This window comes from Panthera tigris, chromosome C2 (genome assembly GCF_018350195.1).
Source record: "Panthera tigris isolate Pti1 chromosome C2, P.tigris_Pti1_mat1.1, whole genome shotgun sequence".
Classification (NCBI taxonomy): Eukaryota; Metazoa; Chordata; class Mammalia; order Carnivora; family Felidae; genus Panthera; species Panthera tigris.
The window spans coordinates 126,665,462-126,692,696 of record NC_056668.1 but is presented as its reverse complement, the minus strand read 5'-3'; the positions used below and the strand labels follow the sequence as shown (position 1 = coordinate 126,692,696).

The window sequence follows — 27,235 nt, the reverse complement described above, 5'->3', positions numbered from 1 at the left end:
CAGCGCAAGGTGAAGCTGGCCCGGCCGAGTAAGAACCCAGCAACGGCCATGCCAGCTACCCTCTCAGCACTAGCTGTGTGCTGATCCGAGAAGAGACGGATGTTTATCCCTGGGCAGATGGGTTGGGAATTCTTGAACGCTATTTGCAAGACTTCAGTAAAAATGCTTCATGAATCCTGCCCTGTCACAAGCTTGTATGAAAGTTGTGCTTTAGCTCAGGCCTAATGGGCTTTATATAGTACAGTACTGATTTTCTTTCACGTTTTAATAGAATCCGATTTAATATTTGCTTTCTGCTCTAGCTGCTTGCTGTTGACTGATTCAACACAGAATCCTTCCCTGGTGCCCCCCGACCTTGTTGTTATTCCCTCATTTTGTTTGTTGGCATTTGATTCCTGTCTTCAGCATGAACCACTTTACACATGTCTTCGTTCAGCTGGCGACAGTCACGTGTGTGAATTCTGAATGCATTACTATCCAGAGCGGCTGCTCCAGCAGACCCGCCATTCAGAAGGGGGGCTTTTGGGTGGGATTCATTTTCATCATTAGACATTGAGGACATGCAGCGCTTAGCTTGGGAACCTGAGGCTGTGATCTGTTCTGTTTCTGGGCAGGAGATTCTCAAAATGCCCAGCACCTTGGCTGTTAATTCAGAGATATGTTGCCTTCCTACAAAGGACTAGGTTTTCTAGAATTTAGTATTTAGCAAGGCATTTCAACCTTTGCCACAGTGTGAACACCATCTATAGACAGAGCTATCCAGAGGGAAGAGTCTGCCCTCCTTGACTCCCAATGAATCTGGCTGGTTTGTAGGAGAGAGAGTCTGGTCAAATCTCCTGTTATCCATGAACAGATCTGATCATCAACCTTTGGAGTACCATACCAGTGTAAGGCCAGAGTGGGAAATGGCTTTTCCCTTAGTAGGGAAGGATAGCCGGTTTCACTAGCAGGCAGCATAAGGCTGTTGTTAAAGTGCATGAGCTTTGGAATCAGGCAGACAGGGGTCTCCACACTGGCTGCAGTTCTTACATACCACATGATCCACAGCCAGTCTCCATTCTCAGTTTTAGTTTCCCTTTCTATAAAATCAAATTAATTACTGTCTCTTCTCAGGTAATAGGTGTAAAGCAGCTAGCAGAATGTCTAGAACAAATCTCTATGTTCTTCTCATGTCATGGGGTAAAAAATGGTGGCTATACGAACCTCCCAGCCAACTTGGCTTCTTGTCTTCACCAAAGCTTGGGCACTGTGAATATTCATGTATCCAGGTGATCTGGCAGCCTGCCCGACAGAGAAATAGCCCCAGCATGTACACATCACGCAGACGCCAAATTGCATGTGGTTTTGCGCAAGATGCCAGGATATGTCGGAGCTTTTGATGGGTCACTCATGTCCCTCAACCCTTGAATTCTACACAAAGAAAAGACAGGAATCCAGTAAGTGTCTACTACATATGTGTAGCATACCCTAAAGCTGGCTAGAGGAAGTGGCTTGGTCCTGAAAACCAAAGAGCTTGAACCCAGATCCCTGCACCCTCCTCTCCTTTGGCACACACGATTGCCACTGTCCCCACTGGGATGACTGAGAGGGAAGTTTAGGCCAGGTTGTCATTTCTGTCCACCATATATTCTCAGAATGGATTGGAGCATGGAGATTTGGCCTTGACGGACTGAAGGTGATACATGTGTGTGACAGGGGAGGAGATACACCAAAGGCAGATGGAGAGAGGCAGGAGGAGGAAGCTTCTGCCTAGCCTCACTGGGCCCTTCTTTGTCTCCCTACAGGTGTCCCGTCAGGTCCCCGCAATGTCATCTCCATTGTCAATGAGACATCTATCATTCTGGAGTGGCATCCGCCAAGGGAGACAGGCGGGCGGGATGATGTGACCTACAACATCATCTGTAGAAAGTGCCGGGCAGACCGTCGGAGCTGCTCCCGCTGTGACGACAACGTGGAGTTTGTACCCAGGCAGCTGGGCCTGACCGAGTGCCGTGTCTCCATCAGCAGCCTGTGGGCCCACACCCCCTATACCTTCGACATCCAGGCCGTCAATGGAGTCTCCAGCAAGAGCCCCTTCCCCCCACAGCATGTCTCCGTCAACATCACCACGAACCAAGCCGGTGAGTCTGGAGGCATCTGTGCTCCTTCTGTCTGTCTGTGTGGCTGGCTCCCTATCCATCCCCGTGAAGGAACAAAGCTTCAGTCACACCCATTCTGCTTTCAGGCCTCCTCCCAGGGGTGAAGGTGTCAGGTGATGGGCATTTGTGGCCATGGAGGAAACATGGCAGAAAATAGTGTTTCACCTCTGAGAGTGAGTTGGATTCTGAGGGATATTTTCGTGCTCAGCACAAAAGCAAAGAGGGATATCCAGGCCAGCGTAGAACCCCCAGCTCTGCATCCAGCTGGGATTCAACAAATGCCTTTGGAAAGATAGATGGACGGACAGATGGATGGGTGGTAGATGGACAGACAGATGGATGGGTCTGCACGATCTTGAGAACCCTGGTGCCGCTTTATCAGAAAACCCAATGAAGGAAGCTTCCCAGAAATCATGTGATAAAGTGAGGATTGCCTTCATAGATTATTTTTCAATTAAACTGTGTAATTCAAGAGTGCATTCTCCTGTATAGCTTGCCTAAATGAATGCTCCACTGTTAGAGAGACTTCAGGTAGTTGGCAGTAGATCACTCCTGACGGCCTGTACGTCCCTGAGGCGTGCACAGCTCACTAGACATTTCCTTCTCTTCTCTTTATTTCTGTATCTCTCACTCTTCTGACCTTTTCTCTGTATTGCTTTTTACACCTCTTGCAACAACCCATTCCTCTGTATGTCCGTTTAGCCAGTCCATTCAGGCACTCACTCACTCATTTATTTATTTACTCACTCATTATTAAGAGACGGTTAGTTAGCATCTGACGTGGGCCCAGCTGCGGATTAGACACTGTGAGGAGTACAGGAACGGACAACACCGTTCCTCCCACAAAACTCATTCACTGAAGAATTTGCAGGACGTAGACACAAAATACAAACCTGCGGCATGGTGTATTCTAAGCGTGTGTACCATACACATGCAGTAAATACCGAGGGAGTTAGAAATGAGCAATCTCTCCCCTGGGGTGATGGTGCAAGACTGCAGAGGGAAAGTCTATAGGCAATAGGGGTCGTGGGCAATGGACTGTGATCTTATTTGGAATTATGGATTTTTTTCAATCAACAAATTCTAGAAGGACAGCTTGTTAGTGGAATAGCTGGAGCCAGGCACGTCTCTTTTCTCTCTCTCCCTGTGTGCAGCTCCCCTTTCTTAACCTCCTCTTCCCTATTCCGTCCTTGTCTGCTCCTCACCTCCCCATCCTCAGGCTCCTTCTGCCTCTTTCAATCCCAGGCATCTTTGATGGCAGATGATTCTTGGGTTTAAGCTGTCAGAACTCAGGAGAAAAAAAGGTGTTGTAGGAGAGCATGGCTGTCCAGATGGCTGCGTTGTTGCTGTGAACACGTGTGTGTTCGTGTGTGCATGTTTGTATGTATGTGTATGGTCACGTGTTTGCATGCGTGTGTGTGCCGTGAAAAAATAGGCGTGGAAGTGTGGAAGCCTCCAGCTGGTGACCACAGCCCCAGTGCCGTGGAGACAAAGGTTGTGACAGTCTGTCTTACCCAAAGAAAAGGGAATGGTAATTTCTATATCACGTTGAACACGGAACATGGGCAGCCTTTGTTAGCAGTGTTTCCCTTGGAGAGTTTAAGGCAGAAAACTGGCTGAAATATTTTAGTGTCCCAGCTTCGGGGACTAATAATCCTGCCAGGCTGTCATGTCATGCTGGGCTTGGCTGTCTGCTCTCTCTCTAAGAATGTGCGAACAAACCTGCCACTTATGGCGGTTTACTTTGATTCCTGCCCCTCCCTTTCCTTACCCTGCTATTCCCGAACCTGCCCATCTGCTTGTCTTGCCATCTGCACCTTCCCAGGCTGCAGAGGCGCTGAGCGACCAGGGCTCCTGCAAGGGGCCTGGCATTGCCGGCATTCAAAGTATTTGTTTTGATCCTCACTCATTTTCTCCTCCACAAGCACATTTCTCATGGCCTTTGTTCCCCCTTTGGTGGGCCCTCTATTCCTAACCTTCCCTGATTTGGGGGTCCCAGCCCCATCCACATGTTCCAGTCTATGATTTCTTTCTGGGAATTCTGGAATTTGGGTGTCAGAAAGTTTATAATCAATAAGAGAAGGGTGCTTCTCAGTGGCATATGGTTGTTACAAAACAAATGACAAGGGGGCCCATGGGTCCTAATCTGTGGACTGTGGGGCCCTGAGGAACATGGTGCTTTCACACTGCTTTGACAGATCCACATGTGAATGCAAATTATTTTCAACCAACAGATAACTCTTTTAAAAGATGAGATTTTTCAAAATAAACACTTGGGCCTGTTCCTCTGTGAGAGGCCTTTTATGGCATCATAAAAGCCGTATCACTCAGATCCAGTAAGGAACAGGGTAGATGGACCCATGCAAGTCCACAAATTATGACATGTCTAACGTCTTTCCAGGGACCCCTGAACTCTTCCGTTCTGGGTGAAGTCCAGGTCAGCCTCCCCACCCTGACCTCGTGATATGGCACGGCCCCTGCCACCCCTCTCCTACTGTCTGGGTCATGAGTAGGTAGATAGAAGGTAAAGAATTTGACCCAGAGCTATCCTGGAATCAGTTATTAAATCAAATGATAGGTGCTATCGAGGACCTATTCTCGGTCTAGAACTGCCCAAACTGAAATAGCTGGGGACCGTTGAATGGATCCTGATTGAGGAGTAGGTGAATAATTATTATCATAGCTTAACACCTCATGTTTGTTGGTTCATTTTGTTTTGTTTTTGAGTTGACAAAGAATTTTGTCATACATGGACTCATTTGATCCTCATAATTACCCGTGACTTAGGCGTTGTTCATATGTTTCTGATAAGGAAGAAGAAGCTTAAAGGGATTTGAGAATCTAGGATTAGAAGAGGGTTGGCAGGAAATCACCTCTGATTCTGCCTTCCTGTTTCCTTCCCTAAACAGTGGGCAGTCCCTCTGCGCATGGCGAAAGTTTTCAGAGCCAGCCAGTGCCCTCTGGCTCAAAAGAGCACCTCACTGTGCACCCTCTGTTACTCTTCCACGATTTTCTCTGTGACACAGAACCACAAAAGACTTTTCCCTGCCTCTGGATCAAGATGGAGATGAGTGTGTGTTCGTTGAGGGATCCAAGGTGTCCCCCCACGGTGAATTGGATCTTGACAGTGGATGTCAGTAAGGGTCACACAAGAGAAGGGTTTGGATAAGTTGGCTGCTCAGTGGTCTTGGACTTGATCTGAAGCCCGATGTTCATGATTATCAGACTCTATCCTGGGAGGCTGGTTGCTGCTTTGGGCTGGTGCTTTCTTTTGTTGGGAGCTACAGACCACATCCATGGCTGGGCATGTAACTCTTACTATTCAGCAGACACAGAATTTCCATGCCCCCCTTTCTCAGGGCTGCTCAGGCACGCCACGCTGATGCTGCATCTGCTGCTATCATGAGCCCTGCCCAGTGGAAGCAGGCAGCTCATCCTAGCTGATTGAGGTATCTAATAAAAAGAACTGGTTGGCATCAGTCCATCAGAGGGAGTCACCATGAGGCTTTCCTTGACCCTCAGGGCTGTGATCTAAGACCATAGGAGGTTTTATAATCGTCTTTTGGTCCATAGCATACACAGAGACAAGCATCACTGAGGGAACACTGAAGGATCTCTTGGGTCCTGAGATGCAGAGGGCTTCCGTATCCTTCCATAACAACCCCAGTCATGTCTATAGTCATGACTTCTCAAGGATCTCATATCACTTGGAGAGTATCAGGATCAGATCCTCACCCAGCCCATAGGCAGTGGCTGAGAACTACTATTTTGAGCACCTCCAGTGTGCCAAGCACCTACCAAGTTCTTTATAAAGTTGAGGTGGATCAGATGAAGAAACTGGGGTCAGAGTGCTTTCAGAATTTTCTCAGCACCTTATAGGCAGCAGTGATGTTTCTAGGTTTCAAACTCAGATTTGTGGCCATTTTATCCTCTGACTGATCAAAAATCACATTATGGTGAGCCGGGTAAGTTGTAAGCTCCCTCTAAGCCATTGCCACATAGCTAGGCCACTTCAGCTGTCAAAAAAAATGTCCATCATCTTTGGTCAGGGTTGGTCATGAATTATGCAAGCTCAGATTTACGTGAGGTCTTCAGGGATGCAGCCTCGCACTGAATACAGCTGCCTTGAGTTTAAAATAGACCAGCTCAGGTGGAACTCTCTCTGTTCCAGTGGCCAAGCGATCTGCAGAGAGGTTGTTATCACCACTAACTCCTGCAGTCACTCTCTGGCACCCGGCCCCAGATTCAGACTGATGGCCGGATCATCTGCTGTCAGAGAGAATTAAAGTGAATGACAAACTTTACTTCTCTTTTCTGCCAACTAGATTCAGAGTGTCAGAGTTGGGGAAGGGGACCTCAGAGGAAATCCTGGAAAAAGTAAATAAGACAAATCAGACTGGCACATCTTAAAAATCAACTTGCTGCAAAATAGAGTCCGTGAATTTAGGACCAACTAACCCAGAGAGAACAAACCCAAAGGCCCACGAGGCCTGTCTAGCAGTGGAGAGGAGCAAAACATGGCCAAGTGTCAGGCAGTAGGGAGTGGTGAGGACCACAGAGGACTGTAGAGGACAGGGCGAGCCTCTGCCCAGCTCCAGTAAGTGATGCCACACCCAGCAGTGCCAGAACTTATAAGCTGATAACCTAGATTTAAAATGCTGACAACTAATTAGAAAATTTTAAAGCACTTGAGAGCCAAACGTGTTGGCTGTGGTTTCTCACCTCCACCTCAGAGGGCTAATCTGACTTAGCCAAGCCTGGATGGCAAGGGTGCTGTGTTGGTCTAGCCCTTTTCCACCATGGGGCAGTCACCTGTCTCAGCTCCTGCACTCAGTGTGGTAGAGGTGCAGCAGGGGACCCTGCAGTTGGACCCTCTCTCTGCTTTTCACACGACTCAGGCAAGTTCACATCACTCGTATGAGTGATGACCCCTCCTTCCTCAACTGTAAAATGTAAATAATGACACCTGCTTCCGAGTGCTGTTGCGACAAGCAAATGAGACGGGACAGAAAGTGACTTTGTGACCAATGCTATGATGGGGAGATGAGCATCGTTTCTGGGCCAGACAGAAATTTGCTGGACTCTCTTCCTAGGCTTTCCTTCCAAGGCCCCTCCATCCCTTTGTTTGGAACTGATGTCATCCCCATCAGATAAATGGCATGTATGGGTTTGTCCATTCTTTGAGGGAGGAGTAGGCACTAGAAAGGCGAGTAGCGAAGTCCCGGTAAGTTGACAAGGACAGCGGAGCTAGAACCTGTATGTATACCTGGCACAGGCTGATCTTGCCACTCTGAGGAGCCTGTCTATCCTTCCTTCTCATGTATTTGGAGAAGCAGCCCTTGGCCTCTTACTTTCATGATGGCATCAACAGTATCTATATCTGACATTATATTACGCTTGGTCGGTGGATGGCCCACTATGCCTATTGCATATGGAATATTAACATATTCACTGTGCCCACAGACACAACCCATTGCTTAATTTTGTTTAAAAGCTACTGCATTACTTCTATTAATGGTCATAAGCCCCAATAGTTTGTCCATTTTTAAGGCATTTTTGAAGCTCCTAGACAATTAAAGTCACTCAGAAATGCTACTTTTTCTACAAAAGAATTACCTAGCCCACCCATTCCTCTGAACACATCACCTAATTTGCATTATTCCTTGGTTAAATATAGTATTTGCATGCATAAAGAATAATCTTTGAATATGAAAAGGAATTTTATGATATTGCAATATATCGAGCTCTTTGGAGGAAAGATATTATGTAAATCTCAAAATTAAATATTAAAACAATATTACAGTGCTGCCTGTAAAAATTTAGAGTGTTAAGATCCATATGCTGAAACCAGTTCATTTTTAGGGGCTGGTCTCATTGGAAATTAGTAGGTGAAATTTGCTCCAAAGCAGAGAAAAGATTGAGTCAGAACTTTAAAAGACTGGAATGACTTTAAAGAAAACTTTCATTGAAATTAATAAAGAAAGTTTAAAACCCTTAAGTAAATGAAATTTTCACTGTTCTTCATTCAATTTCATAGCTCATTTCATTGGTTTCTTCTTGTTGTTAATTCTAAAAAGATTGTTGTTATTGTTTCTTAAGCCTTGACATTGAGAAGGAAATTTTTTTTATATGAAATTTATTGTCAAATTGGTTTCCATACAACACCCAGTGCTCCTCCCGACAGGTACGCTCTTCAATGCCCATTACCCACCCACCCCTCCCTCCCATCCCCCATCAACCATCAAGTTTATTCTCTGTTTTTAAGAGTCTCTTATGGCTTGGCTCTCTCCCTAATTTTTTTTTCCTTCCCCTCCCCCATGGTCTTCTGTTAAGTTTCTCAGGATCCACATAAGAGTAAAAACATATGGTATCTGGAAAAGGAAATTTTAAGTGGCCTCAGAAAGGTCTGGGCCATTTGCAAACAGTTTTGTGTTGTCTGTGGAGCAGAGTAGGTCAGCAGGATTACTGCTCACGGTAAAAGTCATGGCTTCCACCCCTGCAGCCTTGGGGCTCTCCACTAGATGATGAACTCTGTGGAAAATCAGATTTTCTCACCTACCCCAGCTCCTTGAGGGAGGGACCACACAGTGCTAGGCACAGGGAAACTTGATAAGTAATTGCCAGGATCCTTTAGTCCCTACATATGAATTAGTCCATAAATGTTTGCCTTGGTGGTGGTGACAGCCAGCCAGCTGGCTAGGTATCTTCCTCCTCAGTGGCTCCTAGAAGGAAAACTGAAGGGAATGATGTTCGGATGATGCCAGCAGCCCTGATCCACTTAGAGGAGCACAGTGAGATTCACCCATACTCAAAGGAGTTTGCTTTATTTATTTGTTTAAGCATTTCAACTTTGGAAGTGTATTCATTCATTCAACACAGCCTTGTGACTGCTTTCTACAGGCTGATTCATTGGTTCCGGCTTCTAGGGGCTCCCATTCATTCAGTTTCTCAACAAAAATTATTGAGGCTTTCTGTGGGTCATACACCACTTTAAGCACCAGGAACACAGGAGCAAACAACACAGCAAAAATCTGTGCCTTGTGGAGCTCACGTTCTAGTCCACAGCACTCACTGAGACTGAGGTCAGAGGCCCAGAAAAGTCACAGGGGAGCAGATGACTAGCTGGGAAACAGCAACACAAGGGGTCCTTCCATTGGGTTCTTGGTACTATAACCTGCTGTGATGCCAACTCTCACTTTACCAAAGTTAGGGTGCAGCCACATGCCATCGATAGAGAGTATCTCAGTCCATAGCAGCTACTGCTAAAGAGTGACAGTGTTGGATGGGCTATTGTATTGCTCACTAACTCACCAATTTGGACTTCTCATGGACAGATATCGCTTGCTGGGCCGTGCAGTGGTTGCGCGTGGGTATTCTCCCTGTTCTGGTTTGTGAGTGGTGCCTGGTGATGCTACTAACAGCTGAGAATGCCCCACCTTGCATCCCTGCTGGGATGACCAGAGCACTTATGGGGCTTGGGGGGCCAGTGCTCATTTCACTCCACCTTGGGCCAGGCACTCCCAACTATGTGGCTTGTTGAATGAAGATGGGACACACTGCTGGCAGTTAAGATTGTAGTAATTCCTTACCCTGCTCAAAGTCCAAATGAGATTGCAATAATTCTCCTTATGGAGGGAATCTCACAGAGGGAACTTCTGATTGGATTATGAGATAGCTGCTGTTCACCCTGTGGCCTTGGCAAAGGAGGTGGCCGGGAGGAGGCATCCTCGTGATGTGTCTGCCCTGCACTTCTCTGGCACATGTTGACTCTGTGAGCCACAACTATAATCTTTGGTACAGCATGCCTGTATCCATCTTATTGGTTATTGTTCCCCAGTGTCTAGCTAGGTGCCTGAAATAATAGAAGTCAATAAATGTTTATTGAATGGATTAATGAAGTATCAAGCAAATGTATGAATGGATGCCTCATTCTTTCTTAGACTCATCTCAGACATTAGCAAATGGTGCAGCTTGAACTCTGTCTGTGGTCTTTCCTTCCTCAAACATCTTTGGGCAGGTGCTGTGATGGGAGTTATGCCTCTGCATTCTTCCAGATGTTGGCGAGACCTGGAACTTCCTGGGGGCACTGTCCTCCCAAAACAAGGCTCTGTGGGAGACCCTCTTCTGTGACCTGGGCTTGCCCCTCTCTCACGGGCAAGGACCCAGCTGCCGGAGCAGGCAAAGCTGGGGGTAGTTGGGATAGCATTCCACTGCTGCTGTCTGTCCACCGGCATGCCAACTCTGTGCCTATCATTTTCACAGCACCAGCCGTGTTAAACAGGCAGGAGCACCAGGGGTTTTTGAATGCCGCAATTAACAAAACAGTAATCAAGCTAAGTGTTTAATTTCAGAAAATTAACATCTTCTCGGAGCGGATGTGAAAGATGGAGAAAAAAGGCACATTAAATGTTCTGGGTAAATAAAGGCAACACCAGACCACAAATATTTTCCAGTGCAAGAGAGACTCTCTGCCAACCCTCAGGCCTTGGGATCAGTTTCCTTCTGCGATCTGAGCTGCAGGACATCAGCTATAGAATTGAGCCCTATGATTTTAAAATTTCTTTTTTTCTTCCTCCCTCCCTCCCTTCCTGCGTGCCTTCCTTCACTCCTTCCCTCCCTCGCTCTCTTTCTTTCTGAACATAGCAAATACTTTGTCCAGAGCAGCTCAAGGGAACAAGGGCCCCTGTGAGCATATCTGCCCCATAGAAAATCTTTATGTGTGTTTGCCCTTCTCTGAACTGCACTAGTTATAAGGATGACACAGTGAGTTCTTAAATGCACATAAGTTTTTCATGTGCTTAGGCTGTATTTTTCCTGATAGGCTGTATGGCTCCCGAGGGAAATGACCAGATCTCACTCCTCCAGTAACCCCTGTACGTCAGCATGGTGTCCTCTGTTCTGGAATGTCCTGACTGGCTTTATATAATGTTCATGGTCTTTGGTGCTTCATCAACCAGCGGGCTGGCATTTGTTTGCAGGAACAGGTCTGCATGTGGGGAGGGAAGCTTGTGAGATGCTGGGTGTGCAAGGGCTGGGTGGAGACAGGACATCGTGGTGTCTGTTGGTTTGTCTGATGTCCTGGAAGAGAGTGAGGGCCCAGGACAAGGAGTGGAAGGAAGGCAGCTTTGCAGGAGGAACAGGGTGAAGTTTGAGCACAATAGGCAGCCTTGAGGCTACGTGATGAGGTGTCATAGTGCAGCAGGGAGGTCGGGCTCTCAGAGGTTGTAAGGCTTGTGCTGAACATGGCCACAGGTCCTCAGGGAGGGGACTGGAAATGTGGCTTAGTGAACAGCTTTCCTAGGGGGCATATCGCAGGCAGGTAACATGGAGAGCAGAGAAGCAGGAGATTGAGTGGATGGTTTGCAAATACATAGGAGACTTGTCAGGGCCTCCCAGAAGTGTTCAGGGATGGTGGCAAGGGGAGGTGGGGTCAGTTCTGCACATGAGTGATTTGTGGAGCTTGAGTTCCCAAGTCGAGGTATTAGTTATGCAGTTGGATATTTTCTCCACAATGTAGGAGATAAGCTTGGTTGCTGAGGGTGAATGGAGAAGTATTGGGGTCAAAGGTTTGAGAATGGCAAGTTTGGTAGTGCCATTGCAGAGATGGGGAAATGGGATTGAGCAGAGAAATTCTGCATTTCTAGAAAACATGAGGGCTCCTTGGAAGCTAGTGATCATGTGTTTACAAAGCTGCCTATCTGCCCTGTTATGTGACTTTCTCAGCAGTGCGTGGCTGACCCTACAGGAAGTTAATTGTGGATCTCTCTAGGGTTGGGTTTTGCTGGTTGTGTTCTCAGAAAAGCTAAAGGCAACTCCCACCTGAGGGTTGAGGGAGTATTGTCAATTTTGTTTTTGCAAAGATGGAACTGGGCTGGATAATGAGGGACACAAGTAAGGGAAAGGGCTGATGCATGGGGTGGAAGTCAAGGCTGAGGGGGCTGGAGGAGCCAACAAAAGTTGCAGTGGACTCATCAGAGATTGCAGAGGAAGAAGAAAACTTGAATTTGTGGCTTTGAATATGGATGTCAGGTGAGGCTGAATCCAAGTGTCAGATGTGGAAGAGTTGTGGGGGTCAGGGAACAGAAAGTACATTATTCTGGTGGATATGCAAGTTATCCACTGAAGACAGGATGGAGAAGACAGGAGCCCAAGTCTTCAGTGAGTTGGGACTGGTGGTGGGAGGGAGTACACCGTGGTCCCAAGCTTGGAGCGCTGTGGCCCAGCTGAGTGACATTTTAACAGAGGGTGTGGAGGATGGTGAGCCATGGTGTGGAAGTAGTGACTGGAAACAAGGAGGACACAGTCCACTTCCCAACTCAGAGGTGTGCCAGACACGAAACTGTAAACCACCACCCTTCAGAGGTCTGAAGAGACACTCCTGCAGGCAGAGGTGTCCCCAGGAGTCAGAGTCCAGGGGAGGGAGACCTGTACCATTGTGGGGATGGTGACATGCAGAGAGGGGCTCACAGCTGGGCATTGCAGGAAGGAAACTTGCCCGCAGGATGAGGGGTCTGGGCCCCACGGCCAGGAGACTTCCATCTCCAGGCTCGGGGAGGACAGTCACAGAGACTGTAGGCACAGTTCACAGCCCAGTGTCAGTAGTGGCAATGTCAGTCTTAGGGTGATGGCGGTGGGTTTCCCAGCTGTGGGGGGCACCCTGCTGAAGATGTGCAGGTGACAGCCAGGGAGCAGGCACACAACCTGCTGTAGTGTATCCTTTGCTCTCTCCAGTGCCGGGGATTCTGTGAACTGCCTTCTGTGATCAAACATTCAACAAACAGGATCTGCCACGGTGCTTGCCCCACACCCGGAAAGAATGACAGACCTGCAGGAGGCAGAGCTGATGGATCCGTCCTCAGCCTCGCTGTCCTGGGACAGGCACCGTCTGACAAGTGCCCCTCATACACTCACATATCCTTCCAGAGCCTCCCACTGCCACAGGGCCAAAGCACTCAGGTTTGCATCCTTAGGGCCATTTCCTGGTATGCTTTCTGGTTACCCCAGCAGGGAGGAGGAGCCAGGTGGGGTGACCTAGGAGGGTCTCAGGACCCCACTAGCTGTGATGCTTCCTTCCTGTGGCACAGGGCTCCACACAATTCCACCTCCCTGCTGGGAACCCCTGATATCCCTGAGGAACTGCACCCCCCCAACCCCGTACTGGGCACCCTCGGTGCCTGGTGCCTGAGTGCAGGGGGAGGGGAGCGATGGCTGGAACCATCATTCCTACTCTGCTCTCGCCTGCTGAGGACTTAGGGAAGTCACTTTCCCTTCAGCCTTCAGTGCTCAAATCCATAAATTGTAAGAATTGGCAGAAAACTGAGTGACCTCAGATGTCCTTTCAAAGTTTTACATTCTGATTTTTAGATTTCTAGACAAATAGTTTTCAAATTTGAGTGTGCCTCAGAATCCCCTGGAGGACTTGTTAAACCACAGATTGTTGAGCCCTACCCCCAGCATTTCTGATCCAGGAAGTCTGGAGTGGGGCTCAAGATTCTACATTTCATGTCAGCTCCCAGGTGAACTGGGATCACAGTTTGAGAACTAGCAGGGTCAGTTGGATGATCCCAACAAAGAACCCTCCCTTCATCAGCACTAATATCACAAATGAGAGTCTCTTTCATAAACCTGCATCCCCAGAACGGCCCCCAGCCTCCAACCCCCAGTTGTCACACCCCCTCCCTTGTCTTGGAACCAAGCCCTTCATGGATGGACCCAAGATGGAAGCATCTATATGATATAGGACTGACTCAGCCACCCAGGCCTGAAGCCCTCACTTTCTCTCCCACTCCTGCTTCGCTGAGCCCACAGAGAGACTCAGCCAATATTCTACAACAGAATCAAAATGATGCCACCCCCACAAAGCAGTCCTCTGTCCTTAGTTGACCCCAAGGTAAAGAGGGAGATTGGAACAGGGCGTCAGGGTCAGCTCAAGGCAAGCCCAGAGCAAAAGCCAAGAAGCCAATGTCCACAATAGGAGAAAACAATTAGAAATATAATTAATTCTGCTTTTGTATTCATATCCAGTCTCCAAACTAATTGCTTATTTGTTTAATCTACTTTGGCCAGAAGTGTTACTGCACCAAAAATATTTAATGAGTCAGGCTTCCTAATGTAAAATTCAAGCATATTTGTGCAATGAAATGAGTTTTCATCATCAGAGGGAGAACCTGTTATCTGAGCAATACCTTCTCAACAAAGTTATCTCCTAGAATAGAAATGTCAGAGGAAACACAATTCCTCATTTGCACAGTTCGTCTGTGTGCAAACTGTTCCTCTTTGTCTTCAGTAACTGGTGGACCTGAAGTCCTTAGCTGACATTTAAATCTAGATTTTAGTTTTTTCCTAAGAATGCGTTTCATATAAGGAACAAGATAACCTACCATACCAGCCCCTCAGTCCCAATCTCATCACCCACGCCGTTTATGAGCACCCATAATTTAGTCTGAGGCCTCAAAGGGACTTGTGGAGGCTGCCCAGCACTTTTGGATCTCTTTGTGACCCCTTCAGAGTCTGGGCTGGGGAGATAGGAAATGGACTGGCTTCTGGGCTCTGGGACTCCTGCTTCTGATTCACCCAGAGCAGCTGAATTGTTCTGCTTCTCCTTTAATGCTTCAGGGAAAATTTTGTTAGGAGAAAGGATTCCACAGCTCTTAATAAAAGAAGGAAAATTAGAAAACTGCTAATGCTAGGGTAGCATTTCATCTGAAACCTCCCAGTGAAGTGGGGATGGCCCCAGCCTCCCAGCCTCTGCCTCTGTGCTATGTAAAGCACTCCTGCCCCTGAGCTCCCAGGATGGCTCTATTCAGACCCACTCCGTATTCCTCCCCAGGGGCACTGCACCTGCTCCACAGAAGGCAGTTCACAACCTTGCCTGCCGTCCCCGCTGAGCCTTTATCCCTGGAGGGCCGCTGTCTATGTTAGGTACAGGTACATGATTTTCTGACCCTTTAACTTCCAGTGTCTTTAGAGAAGAGACTGAAATCACTCCAGTAAAAGCAAACCCTTATGGGACATCTATTATGTGCTAACACAGTAGGAAGAGGCTAAAAACATGACTTCTACTCTAAAGAGTTTATTCCAGTGATGGAGAGCAGAGATGAGCACTTGGAAAGTTAGATCTGTCCCAAGGTAGCGATTATAGCCCAATGAGAGTTACTAAAATAAGGTCTTTGAGTTGGGGGGAGGGGGAGATGGGGTGCTCTGGTAGGCATGGTCAGGTGGGGCTTAAGGCAGGGCAGTGTGTTGTGTGATCTGTGCTTCTGAAGTCTACTGGATTACAAAAGGACATGTCAGAGATCCCCAAAGCTGGGTTCTACTGGGACATGGTGTGTGGAGTAGTTAGAGGAAATCAGTGGGGTCCTCTGTGGACCAGTTGGGAGGCAACCTGGACCGGCCATTGGCTGCCATGTTGTTTACTGTTAAGAGGGGGCACTGGGACCTTTTCCAATGGGGAACCATTGACGGTTTTTGAGCATCAGAGGAACCTGGGTGAATCAAGCTTTGGAAAGATTAATCTGGCTGCAGTGTAGTTTGAAGTGAAGAGGCCCAAAAGTGTACAAGAGAGGTGGGACTGGATATCAGGTGTAAGGAGATACAGGTGACCAGACCAGGAGGAAGACAAGGACAGAGCCAAGGAAGTATCTGTGACCCCTGGGCCTGAGTCATACTATAAGATGAGTGGGCCTTGGCTCATCCTCTCCTCTGAGCCAAAGGTCTATTTGTCCTCAAGGACAAGGCACCTTATTGTTTACATCCTAGATTACTTACAAGAAAAACTTTTGGTCATCTTGAGATGTCACAGGAAACCATCTGTCTTCTGGGACGCTTATCATACCAACCTCTGGGGAACCCTGCCATTAACCTTGCCCTTATCCAAGCTATTCTTCTCCATCATTTCTATCCTGACTGGGTAGACATGTTTATGTATCCCCTCAAAGATATTTATCAAATAAATACCCACACTGTCACTGGATTGTGCTTTTCACATTTACTTCCAGGACTATGCCCAGGCATTGATCTGCATATGTCAAGAGTAGTGGACCCAGAAGGAGACTATGAGGTGGTTGCTAAGACCCCTGGCCTGGCAGAATAGTTCTAAGTGGAGGGAGATATGGTCCATACAGGGTATATCCTCAGGACATTTGAAAGATCCATAACATAAGAATTAATACTCCTGTTTTACAGTTGATGAATTTCAGGCCCCAAGAAGTTAAGTAACCTTAGTCCAAGATTGCACTGTAAGCAGATGGCAGAATGGGAACCCACATGTCTCTACAGCGCCTCCAGGCCCTATAGTTCTTCTCTATGTTTGCCAATTCCTACTGCCCTAGGCTGGGGCCCAGGATCCTGACTATTCCTTACCCTGCCTTGTCTTCCTCATAGCCGGGGTCTGTGGTCTACAGATTGCAGGTGGTTAGTCCAAGGATGATTTGGCTGGGAAATGCTCTTGCAGGAAGAATAGAAGAGGTTAACATTACCATGTTATCCAGGTTACCATATATATCCAGGATATATCCAATATATCAATTAGATATATACCCAAGAAAAATGCAAACGTAGGTCCACACAGAAACTTGTATGTGAATGTTCTTAGCAGCATTATTTGCAACAGCCAAAATGTGTAAACAACCCAAATGTCCATCAGCTAAGGACATCTGTCCTAGAAAAAGCAATGCCTGGGAAGGTAGAAGAGGTTACTAAGCTCAGAGGTGCACCGTTCGGGCTGGGGCAGCTGCATCTCTCTGAGGGGTCACTGGAAGGACCTTCCCTCTGTTGCAAACCACATGGCAGGGCCAGGGAGTGTTCCCCCAACCTCCCCAGCATGAGTTATCATGAGGAAGGCAGATGGGCTCCTCTTTCTATGGACCTCCTTGGCAAGTTCAGATATGAAAATCCTCCCTAAGTGGAGAGGTCATTTATCTTCCAGGAGATTTATGAGGGCTGTCACCTGAGCCAAGGCAAAGGGGACTCAGCTGTGACGTGCACCCCAGCTCCTAAGGCGGGTCAGAGGTGGCCTCAGAACAAGACTGTCCCTGGCACAATTTCTACCTGCAGAAGCAACACTACTTTATATGAAATCTGCCAAACTTTGAAATCCAAGTTCCATATTTTTATAAACTCTTCAGGCATTTTACTACAATAGATCAACTTAATTGTTAACAGTATGTGTGTGTTACTATTGTTTTTATTTAAAACCACTTTAAGTACTTTTGGTGTCTTAAAATATTTTAACACAGTAAACTGTTATATCATTTATTATTTCCCCAAATGGATTAGGGTTAAAACTGTTGAAAAAGGGGCTCCTGGGTAGCTCAGTTGGTTGGGCATCCAGCTTCAGCTCAAGTCATGATCTCACAGTTGGTGGGTTCAAGCCCTGCATCAGGCTCTGTTGCTGACAGCTCAGAGTCTGGAGCCTGCTTCAAATTCTGTGTATCCCTCTCTCTCTGCCCCTCCCCCACTCACACTCTGTCTTCCTCTCTCTCTCTCTCTCAAAAATAAAATGTTAAAAAAAAATTTAAAAACCGTTGAAAGAATTATTTTGACACAAAAATCAATTAAGACATTAGGAGGCAATTTTTAATAAACAAAGATAATGCATTAGAACTTAGTAATTGTCCTAGGAAAAAAAAGCATCAACTCATTCTCACATCTTGGGGTTTGAGATGCTTAATTGTTGGAGGGGGTGGAGATGCCCTTATCAAATAAGGATAACAAAGAATAAGGGGAAAACTTGGAATATGACTGAGTCCATAACTACATTAAACGGTCAAAGAATGTTGTAAACATAAAAGGTATGATCCAGGTGAACCTGAGATATGACAGCAAAGCTTCCATACATCAAGACTCAAGGTCCCGGATTTGGGGTTAACTCCTGGCATAGATTCATGCCACCCTCCCAGACCACTCTGGGCTCTGTGATCTCCTTTGGAGTCTTTCTTACAAATGGAGGGCTGGGTGATAGCTGGCCAGGCCCAGCCGTGAGGCCATAGGTGGTGACCTGTGACCAGTTTAGGTCCAGTTCCACGTTTGTCTGGTGTCACCTGTATGTTCTTTCATAACTTGCAGCCGGGGCCATCCTGTTCTGGCAATTTATCCACATCTCATTTGTCAGCTCAGGCGAGAACATTCTGTACACTTTCTCTGCCGTATGTGATATACTATCTTGGATCTGCCTGCTTCAAAAGCAATTTGGGAGTATGATCTCCCCAAAGTCTTCCTTGGCGAAAAAGAGGCAGTGACTCACTGACTCAGCCTGCCTTTGCATTTTCTCCATCCCTGAGCCCCTTGACCAATGGAAGTTAAGTCTCTCTCTGCTTCTGATACATCTATTTGTTTTTAAATGTTTGTTTATTTTTGAGAGACAGAGCACAAGCAGGGGAGGGGCAGAGGGAGACACAGAATCCAAGGCAGGCCCCAGGCTCTGAGCTGTCAGCCCAGAGGCTGACATAGGACTCGAACCCATGCACCGTGAGATCACGACCTGAACCGAAGTCAGACATTCAAATGACTGAGCCACCCAGGCGCCCCTGCTTCTGACACATTTAAAGGGCCTCTTATTGTTGGCATTAGCCTGTCTTATCAGACACTCCTCATTCTGGTTCTGGTTTTTTGAACCCAGCTGATTTTACTCAGTGTTTGACAGGATATTTTGCCTTGCCTCTCCATTCTTTTCTTTGTATCCCTAATTCTTGTCGGGTCCAGCCTCTTTATTTTGCTTAGAAGGAGTGCAGAGCAGTTTTGATTGTATTTGGGGCTTTTGAGGATTTCCTCCTTAGGACAAACACATCCGTCTTGAGCCGTTAGTACCTTTTTTCCAAATAGCCCCTAGGGTAACTCTTTATTCGTGCTTTTTCTAAAAAAAGGTCCATATTTATTTCTTCGCTAAATTTTAATAATATGGTGAACTCTTTATTTTCATTTTCTTCTCTCCACAGAGTGTTTAATTTAGTCAAAAGGATTCTTGTGAGGGAGAGACCTTTTTAAGCATTCAGTGAAACTTCCAACATAGGTTTATGGAGAAGAGACAACTGGCCAGGACTTACTGTTGAAACCAGCATGTTTGGGGCTCAGAGGGGCTGCTTCTTTGAATTAATCTTCCCACCTCTCTTCAATCTGACTTAGTTTTGCTAGGTGGTGTTTGAGGGGATACCTGCGCTCATTTTCACTTTCTGTCTTGTTGGAAGTTTTTATAGCATGTAAAAACACCAGATTTAGAGGTGGCATTTGCAGTTGGGGAAGGAAAAAATAGTTTGTCACTGTAGGTGATCACCAGTGTCAGAGCACCAAACATAGGCTGTCTTGGATTTTCAGGGAGGAAGACTAATACTCTGTTCCTCTCTCCCAGGTGCTAAATCCCATCTCAATTAAAACGTAAGGCATTTAGAGTGACCTGTGTGAGGATAAACAGCCTGTAAGGGGGCCTGTGAACATCTGTCATCACCATAAATCTGAGCAATGTTGGCAGTGGTGACCCTTACCCTCTGGCAGCTTCTCCCGGATCCATCCGTGTGCTGATTGGCGGCTGGGAGGTCCTTGCCATCTGTGGCTCTGGATTGCTTCTGGATCACCCTGCCCTGTGATTGCCTCTTTACCACCTAATCCCAGCTACATGCCAAGGATCTTCAGGGCAGGGCTGTGAATTTTTATTACTCATCCTTTTGTCCCCAGTGATTAGAGCAAGGGCCCAGCACAATGTTTGGCAAATATGTTGAGTCTTGAATGATGGTTTTCCAGGGATTAGAGGCAGAGAAAAGAACCAAGCCCATCAAAATCATCAGACTCTTAAAGTTAATCTTTCCAATTTTTAATCCATGTTGCATTAGCTCTTGAGACAGAGGAGGATCCTAAAAACCTATATGGCACTGACAGGGTTGGCAACATAGAAGTCATGTTTCCATGCGAGCCCGAAAGGGCAGCTGGAACTGCACAGTGAGTGTGGCGGGGTGGGGGAAGGAGGCTTCCCTGGGGTGCCTGTGTTGGTGGGCCCACCAGGATCCATCCCTCCCCCCGCCCTCCTCCACCAACCCTGTGCTCTGCTCTGACTCCAGGAACTGCCCCACCTTCCCCCTCTCCAGGACTCTAGACAGTGCACGCGAGGTCGGGAATGAGGGCCATGAGCCATCCCCACTTAACCATCCAGCCTGTTGCTGACTCTGTGCTCAGTTCCTGGTTTCCTTTTATGTGACTTAGCAGCAGCGTTTCACACATTCTCTCCTCCTGGAGACACTCACTGTCACTTGACTTCTAGGTAATCACACTCCCCTGCTTCCTTCTAGCTCATTGGCCTTTCCTTCTCAAGTCTCTTGGCTGTTTCTCCTCCTCTCCTGAATCTTAGATGATATATTCTTTTCTCCTCATTCTCACGATGATCTCTGTCAGTTCTGCTGCTTTTGGTATCTCTCACAGACTGGTGGATCTAAACTGGTGTCTCCAGTCTGGACCTCTTATATATGCATTTGCCTACTCCGACTGCTTCTACTGATGTCTTGCCACATCTCAGTTGATGGCAGCCCCACTCTTCCAGTCACTTAGGCCAAAAACCTTGGAGTCATCTTGGCTGTTCTGTTTCTTCCACATCCCACATCCATTGAGATGTTCTAAATCTATTCAGAATCTGACCACCCCCATTCTCGCCACCTCCACTGCTCCAAACCCAGTCCAAGTAACCACAGTCTTGCAGCTGGACTATGACAATAGTGTTAAGATGGAGCTTTCAGCTTTTACGTGGCCCCTGCATTCTATTTGCAGCACAGGAGAGGGTGATGCTGTTAACATACGAGTCAGATTACGTCACTCCTCTGTTCGCCACCCTCCCATGGCTCTCCTTCTCACCCAGGGGAGAAGCCATCGTCTGTGGCCTCATCTCTTCTCTAGTCCCTCTGGCTCTTTGCTATTCCCTTGGAAGAGACTGCTCCCAGTTTAGAACCATTGCCTTGGCCTTTCCTTCTCAATTGCTCTTTTCCCAGGTGTTACGTGCCTCCCTCCCCTCCTCCACCCCCATGCTGCTGCATCTACTTCTCAAGCAAGGCCTTGCTGACCCTGTGATTTAGAACGGCAGCCTTCTCCCGGCGAGCCTCCTACACTTGGACATTCTGTGTCCCTTCCCCCCCGCTCCATTTGTTCCTGTTGTACTTAATATTTTAACATACCTTGTGATTGATCACATCTGGCCTTTGACCCCCTCCACTGGAAAAGAAACTCCGTGAGGACAGGAGATTATATTTCACTCACTATGGAATCTCTGGAACCTAGAGTGGTGACTGGCACATGGCAAATGCCCCGTGAACATTTGTTTAATTCATTCATTAATGGACCTGAGCCGTGATGCTAGGAAGAGAAGGCACATTTGATGGTTGAATCGGGATCACAAATTATTTCGGCTTCCTAGATGAATAGGCCAAATGTTACACCATAAAGGTAAAAGCGTATGTGTAAACCCTTGTAGTCAAACCCACAAGCAAACTATAAACAAAAGTTGAGGCACACACCATGAGAAAACCTAAAGGTTCTGTTTGACAGTAATGTCAAATCAAATGACAGGGACAGGTTTTTGATCCAAAAAAAAAAAAAAGGCTAATGGTCACCTTCATTGATGTCTGGTACCCGGATCATGGGAGATAGTAGTTTCACCCTAATCTTTGCTGAGTAAAGAGCAGTGGGAGAATTGGGTTTACCCCTGGGCCATATGCCTACAGAGAGATTTAGATAACATGACCCCCATTTGGAAAAAAGCCACCTCAGGGGGCAGCGTGTCATGGGAGAAACGTTCATAGTATCTGGCCGTTGTTTTCAGCAGGAAGAACTCAGGGGAAACCTAACTAGCTTCTTCAGTTACTTGACGAGCCATTCTGTGGAAGAGAGAACATTTTCTGTTACCTTAGTCAGTGGAACTGGGACTGGTGAGAAGGCAACGAATTTCAGATAGGGATAGGAAGACATGCACATTGGTGAGAGACACCCAAGGATGAAGCCTAGAGGCAGTGAGCAGCCAGTCCCTGGGGACGCAGCAGGGCCCAGCAGAGAGTACTTGATAGGGGGATTCAGAATTGCCTTAAATCAGGTCCTCCACGAGGCCGACACCAAGATGGGATTGGAGGTGCCAGATATTGATGGGCAGGTGGGAGAGGAGGCCAGAGGGGGCTGGCGGAGCCATCAGATCACAGTGAAGGAGAGAGGGCAGGAAGGAGGATTAGGTGAGAAGACTCTCAGACCGTCACACTGTACAAAGAACCGTTGGTGAGTCCAGTAGGGAGTCTTTGAGTGAAAGCTGCCCAGGAGAAGAGTCAGGAATGGTTTTTTGGTTGTTTTGTTTTGTTTTGTTTTGTTTTGTTTTGTTTTGTTTTGTTTTGAGGCATCCTTGCTGCTCTCAGTCATTGGCTGGAAGCAGCCTCTGATAAATGGGGCCCCGCATGGATGTGGTGGTGGTTTCAGGGTACAGCAGCCAGGGCCAAGAGTCAGCTGTGCTCCCAGGGGATGGAAGCTCTGAGAGGCACGTTTGCAGGGTCACCCTGAGGTCTGTAGTGGGAACCATGCAGGGTCCTGGGTGGACTCTCTGATTCTAAGTCCTCCTAACACCACGTCTCACACTGTGCTCTCTGATGGCTCTCCGATGGCTCCCTTGAGTATGGGCATCTTCACAAGTGCTCAGCAGCCCTTCCCCTGGCCTGGGGGCCAGCTCACTGAGAACTCACTGAGAGCCCAGTGAGTGGAGAGCAACCCTATCCCCCACCCCCAGACTGGCAGCCATGCTCTGGAGGGGAATCTGTTAACTTAAAGTGAGGATAGTAAATGTCAGTCCGCCACAGTCCCCCAGAGAAACCCTTGTAAAGTGGAGTTCGCATGAGGAAACGACCTTCATCACTAGAGAAGTGCCAGGACTAAACGGAACAGCCCCTGAGCAGAGCGCAGACTGAAGCCTCATCCATTACCCGCCTCTTCCCCTAGAAAGACAGCCCTCATTTATTATTTCCAGACTGTTTTCATTTTACTTACACCGCGCAAAAAATGTTGAATTGGAAAATAAATAATATTATTTCCTAACAGAAATTTTGGAATCACTTCACAGATTTTGGAATTATTATCCTGTTTCCAAATGTTTGGTTTGTGTATCATTTCTTCATTTATATTTGTGAGCTCTTTATCGCAAATGTCCTCATCTGGGAGACTCTGACAGAAGTCTGAATGAACTCTGTTGGTAGTCTGTGCTCATGTCTTTTTGAGTGCTGCCTCCTCTCTTCCTTTTGAAGTGCAGCAAAATCTTACATGCAGTTTCAGAGCTCTTTCTGAAGAGTTTGCTCTTTCTAGAACATTCCTTTCTATGGCAGTAATTCTGCATTGACCAGTTCTAGTTTCTCATTATCATTCCTTGCCTCCACATTCTCTTCTTTATAGGAGCTCACCCCATTAATGCAAGACTGAGATTCCTTCAAAACCTTCTGCTCAAAAACATCCCATTGTGCCTCCTGTCCCACTGTTCTTCTTGTGCCACTGCCTGAAGCCTAGACTTGCTCTGGTTGTCATACCCTCCCTGGATGGCTCGGCTTCCTCAGCCGAGCTGAAAGCCACACTGCTTTCATGTGATTCAACCAACCATCTCTTTTTGGTCAAGCCTTTCTCCTCCCTGCCCAGGAAACACCGTGTCCATTCCAGCCCTGCCCTTACACATGTCCTCCTATCCTAAATTGTCACCTTTTCTCTCCTTTCTCATCCATAATCTACTCACTATGCAAAACCACGGGAAGTTCTGCAGATCAACTCAGCTGGTAAGAAAGAAAGGGTAGATTCAAACCCAGAGACACTTCTCTCTTCATTTATCTCTGAAAGATGATGCATATCATATACTCGGGGGTCTGTTCATCTGCCCTGTCTCTTCCTCTCTCCACAGCCCCTTCCACTGTTCCCATCATGCACCAGGTCAGTGCCACCATGAGGAGCATCACCTTGTCATGGCCACAGCCGGAGCAGCCCAATGGCATCATCCTGGACTATGAGATCCGGTACTATGAGAAGGTGAGCCAGCTCCGTCCTCAGTCTTTCAATACCCAGGGCCAGCTACTGTCCGGGGGATGGTGGCCATCTGAGGACTGGAGGAAATCCTGACGGAGGGAAAAATCTGCTGATGGAGGCCAGAGGCTCCTTGGGAGAGTTCATCGGGTCTTCATTGGCAAAAGTCTCCAAAGTCCAGACTCTTCCTGTGTCAACTCAGGAGAGAATCTTCCAGCTTACACCCTGCTGTCTGAACAGTTCAGTGGGCCGGTATGGGCAGAACCAATCCCATTTTTCCCAGTCATATGTTCGCTCTATTAATGTAGATGCTACAAAGTTCCAGGTGTCCCCTGAACTTCCTAAAGATTTTGTGGTTTTGTAGAGCCATGTTCTCTAAAGTTTTTGATCATGTTCTTCCAATATATGTTTGTGTATTTATAGGTCATATGCATGTACTACTGCACTAGTATATTCATAGAGATTGAAGACATGTAAGTGGAAATTTTGAAGGATGAGACAGAAATTAAAAGAAATGTTTGTGCTGCCCACTGACTGCTCTTTAGCAGCTGCTTCTGAGGCCTGCAGCAGGGCACACACTGCCAAGTATGAAAGTGGTGCCTTATGGAGTTCGTCCCCTTGGTCTCTGTAGGAGAGGCAGTACCTCCTTCCCATCCTGTTAAACTGCAGCATTTGCAAAATCCCAGGAAAATACTGACCCAACACATCGTTTGTAAAGACACTACATTCATTAATTGGTTCAGCAAGTATTGATTAAGTGCCTGCTATTTGGCAAGTACTATTCCAGGGTATATGCATGATCCAAACAAAGATGCCTGCCCTCACAGGGCTCACTTTCCAACAGAAGGAGACAAAAAAGGAACATAGTAAATAAGGAGATCATATAGTAGTTAGAAAATGAATGATGCCATGGAAAATAGAAAGAGCAGAGCATGGTAAATGGAATCAGGGGGTCAAATTTAGGGGAGGAACAGGTTACAGAATTACATAGGATGGTAAAGGGAGGCCTCTTGGAATAGGTAGCTTCTAAGTAAAGACTTGAAAGAGGTGAGGTTGTTGTGAAATGGGGGAGAGAGAGGCAACCACCTGTGCAAAGGCCCTGAGGCAGGGTCATGACTGGTGATTCTAGGAACAGGAAGAAGACCGGCCTGACTAGAGTGGTACGAGCAGTGGGAAAGTAGTAGACAGGTGAGAGAGGTAACCAGGGGAGGTGATCAGACTGGACCTTAGAACTTAACCACTTAGAGCTTAACCACTGAGTGAGATGAGGATTCATATAGCAGGGTTAGAAGCAGAGAAGAGACAAAATCTGACTTACATTTTAAGAGGCCCATTCAGCTGTCCCATTAAAAAACAGGCTAGATTACAACCAACTAGAACAAGGATGATGGTGGCTTGATTAGGATGGAAGGAGATGGCTGGCGAAACAGGGTAGATTCCAGATATATAAACTAAAGGCAGAGCAACGGGATTTCTAACAGTTTGGGCTTCAGATGTGGGAGGGTTTAGGCCTGGCCCGATAGAAGGAGGCAGCCACCATTGACTTAGAAGGGTGCTTGTTGGGGCTCCTGGGTGGCTCAGTCACTTAAATGTCCGACTTCAGCTCAGGTCATGATCTCACGGTTTGTGAGTTCAAGCCCGCATCGGGCTCTGTGCTGACAGCTCAGAGCCTGGAGCCTGCTTCCAATTCTGTGTCTCCCTCTCCCTCTCTCTCGGTCCCTCTCCCCCTCATGCTCTGTCTCTCTCAAAAATAAATAAACATTAAAAAAAAAAAAAGGGTGCTTGTTGAGAGAGAGCATATTTGTGGTAAGGGAAGGGACAGAAGTTCAGCTCGATGTCTAAAACACTTCTGAGATAACCAGTAGTTCAGGCAGCTAGATGTCCCTGCCTGGAGCTCAGGAGAGAGGCCAGGTTGGAGAAGTCCCTCTGGAAGCTGTCAGTATGTAAATGTATGAAAGCCCTGAGCCCGGCAGAACTATCCAGTGGGTCAGTGGAGGATCAGAGATGGAGACTCACAGACCTCCAGGACGGAGGCAGTATTGAACAGTGGTACGTGACTGCCTGGGGAAGGAGGGCTCTAGTCTCCAGTGCCCTCCATAACTAACCAGCTGTGCAGCCATGGCCAAATTATTTAACCACTCTGGGTCACAGTTTTCACATTTGTAAAATAGTAGCAGTTTGTGTCCCTGAAAGTGGAGGGCTAGATGGATCACCAATCTAGTCTGTGAGGATGTACACCCTTCTGCCCTTGCGGCCGAACTTGCAAGCAAGGTGAGGATTAGGTAATGTTCTATTCCATTTAGAGAATATTGGGTTTTGTAGACAGTTGATTCAGATAATTCTGTGAATTGGGGGTAATTTAAACCATCTGGATTCATAAGCAACCATTATATCCAATCAGCTTTGAATTGGGAGCCCTTGTTTGCTAGATATTTTTTATCAGTTAATAAAGTAAATGTTGGATTTCCACAATGTTTTGGACCAATCTGCCTGGACCAATTGTCCACACAGTCTCATTTCATCATCAAAATTGACCTAAGAGTTTGATAGAGTTATCATGTGTGGCCAGCATATGATGCAATGTCAGAATCACCAGAAAGATTCTAACAGTGCCTCTTCCCACACACACTTGAACTTGAGCCTTATAAGCTCACCTCAGAAAAATAATAGTAATTTCTCCCTAGTCTGCCCCTCTTGGGTGCCAAGAGCTTTATAAGCATTATCTACTTTTCTCCTCACTACCCAGTGTGGTAAATATTAGTATCATTGCTATGGGTAAAGAAGCCAGTGCACAAAGTAGTTCAAAACAAAATAAAACTTACCCAAAAGCACACAGCCAGGAAGTGAGCTTGTCACACAAGGCAGTGCTGGAGATCAGCTACGTACATGCGAACCGCCTGCCTTCCGCCTCATCTGCCCTGCCAAAGGCACTCACGCCATCATAGGGGTGGGCTTCGTAACAGGCTCCTGCCTGTGTCCCTTGGCTCCTCATTTTCCAGCCCACACCCAACCTCTTCTGCTACTTTTCCCTTTACATGAAAGCCTTGTCCTTTGAAATACTGTAATGAACTTCAACTTTTGATGCTATGAAGGAA

General features: G+C 47.0%; 1 protein-coding gene across 3 annotated transcripts in view; it reads left to right on the top strand.

The window, feature by feature from the left end:
- EPHB1 (EPH receptor B1) overlaps nt 1-27,235 on the top strand; it is a 322,262-nt gene that overhangs the window by 200,468 nt on the left and 94,559 nt on the right. For all 3 annotated transcript variants that reach the window (XM_042999022.1, XM_042999024.1, XM_042999023.1), the window contains exons 5-6: nt 1,785-2,120; nt 24,022-24,146. In XM_042999022.1, coding sequence (XP_042854956.1) covers nt 1,785-2,120; nt 24,022-24,146 — 461 coding nt within the window. The remainder of the gene's footprint in view (nt 1-1,784; nt 2,121-24,021; nt 24,147-27,235) is intronic.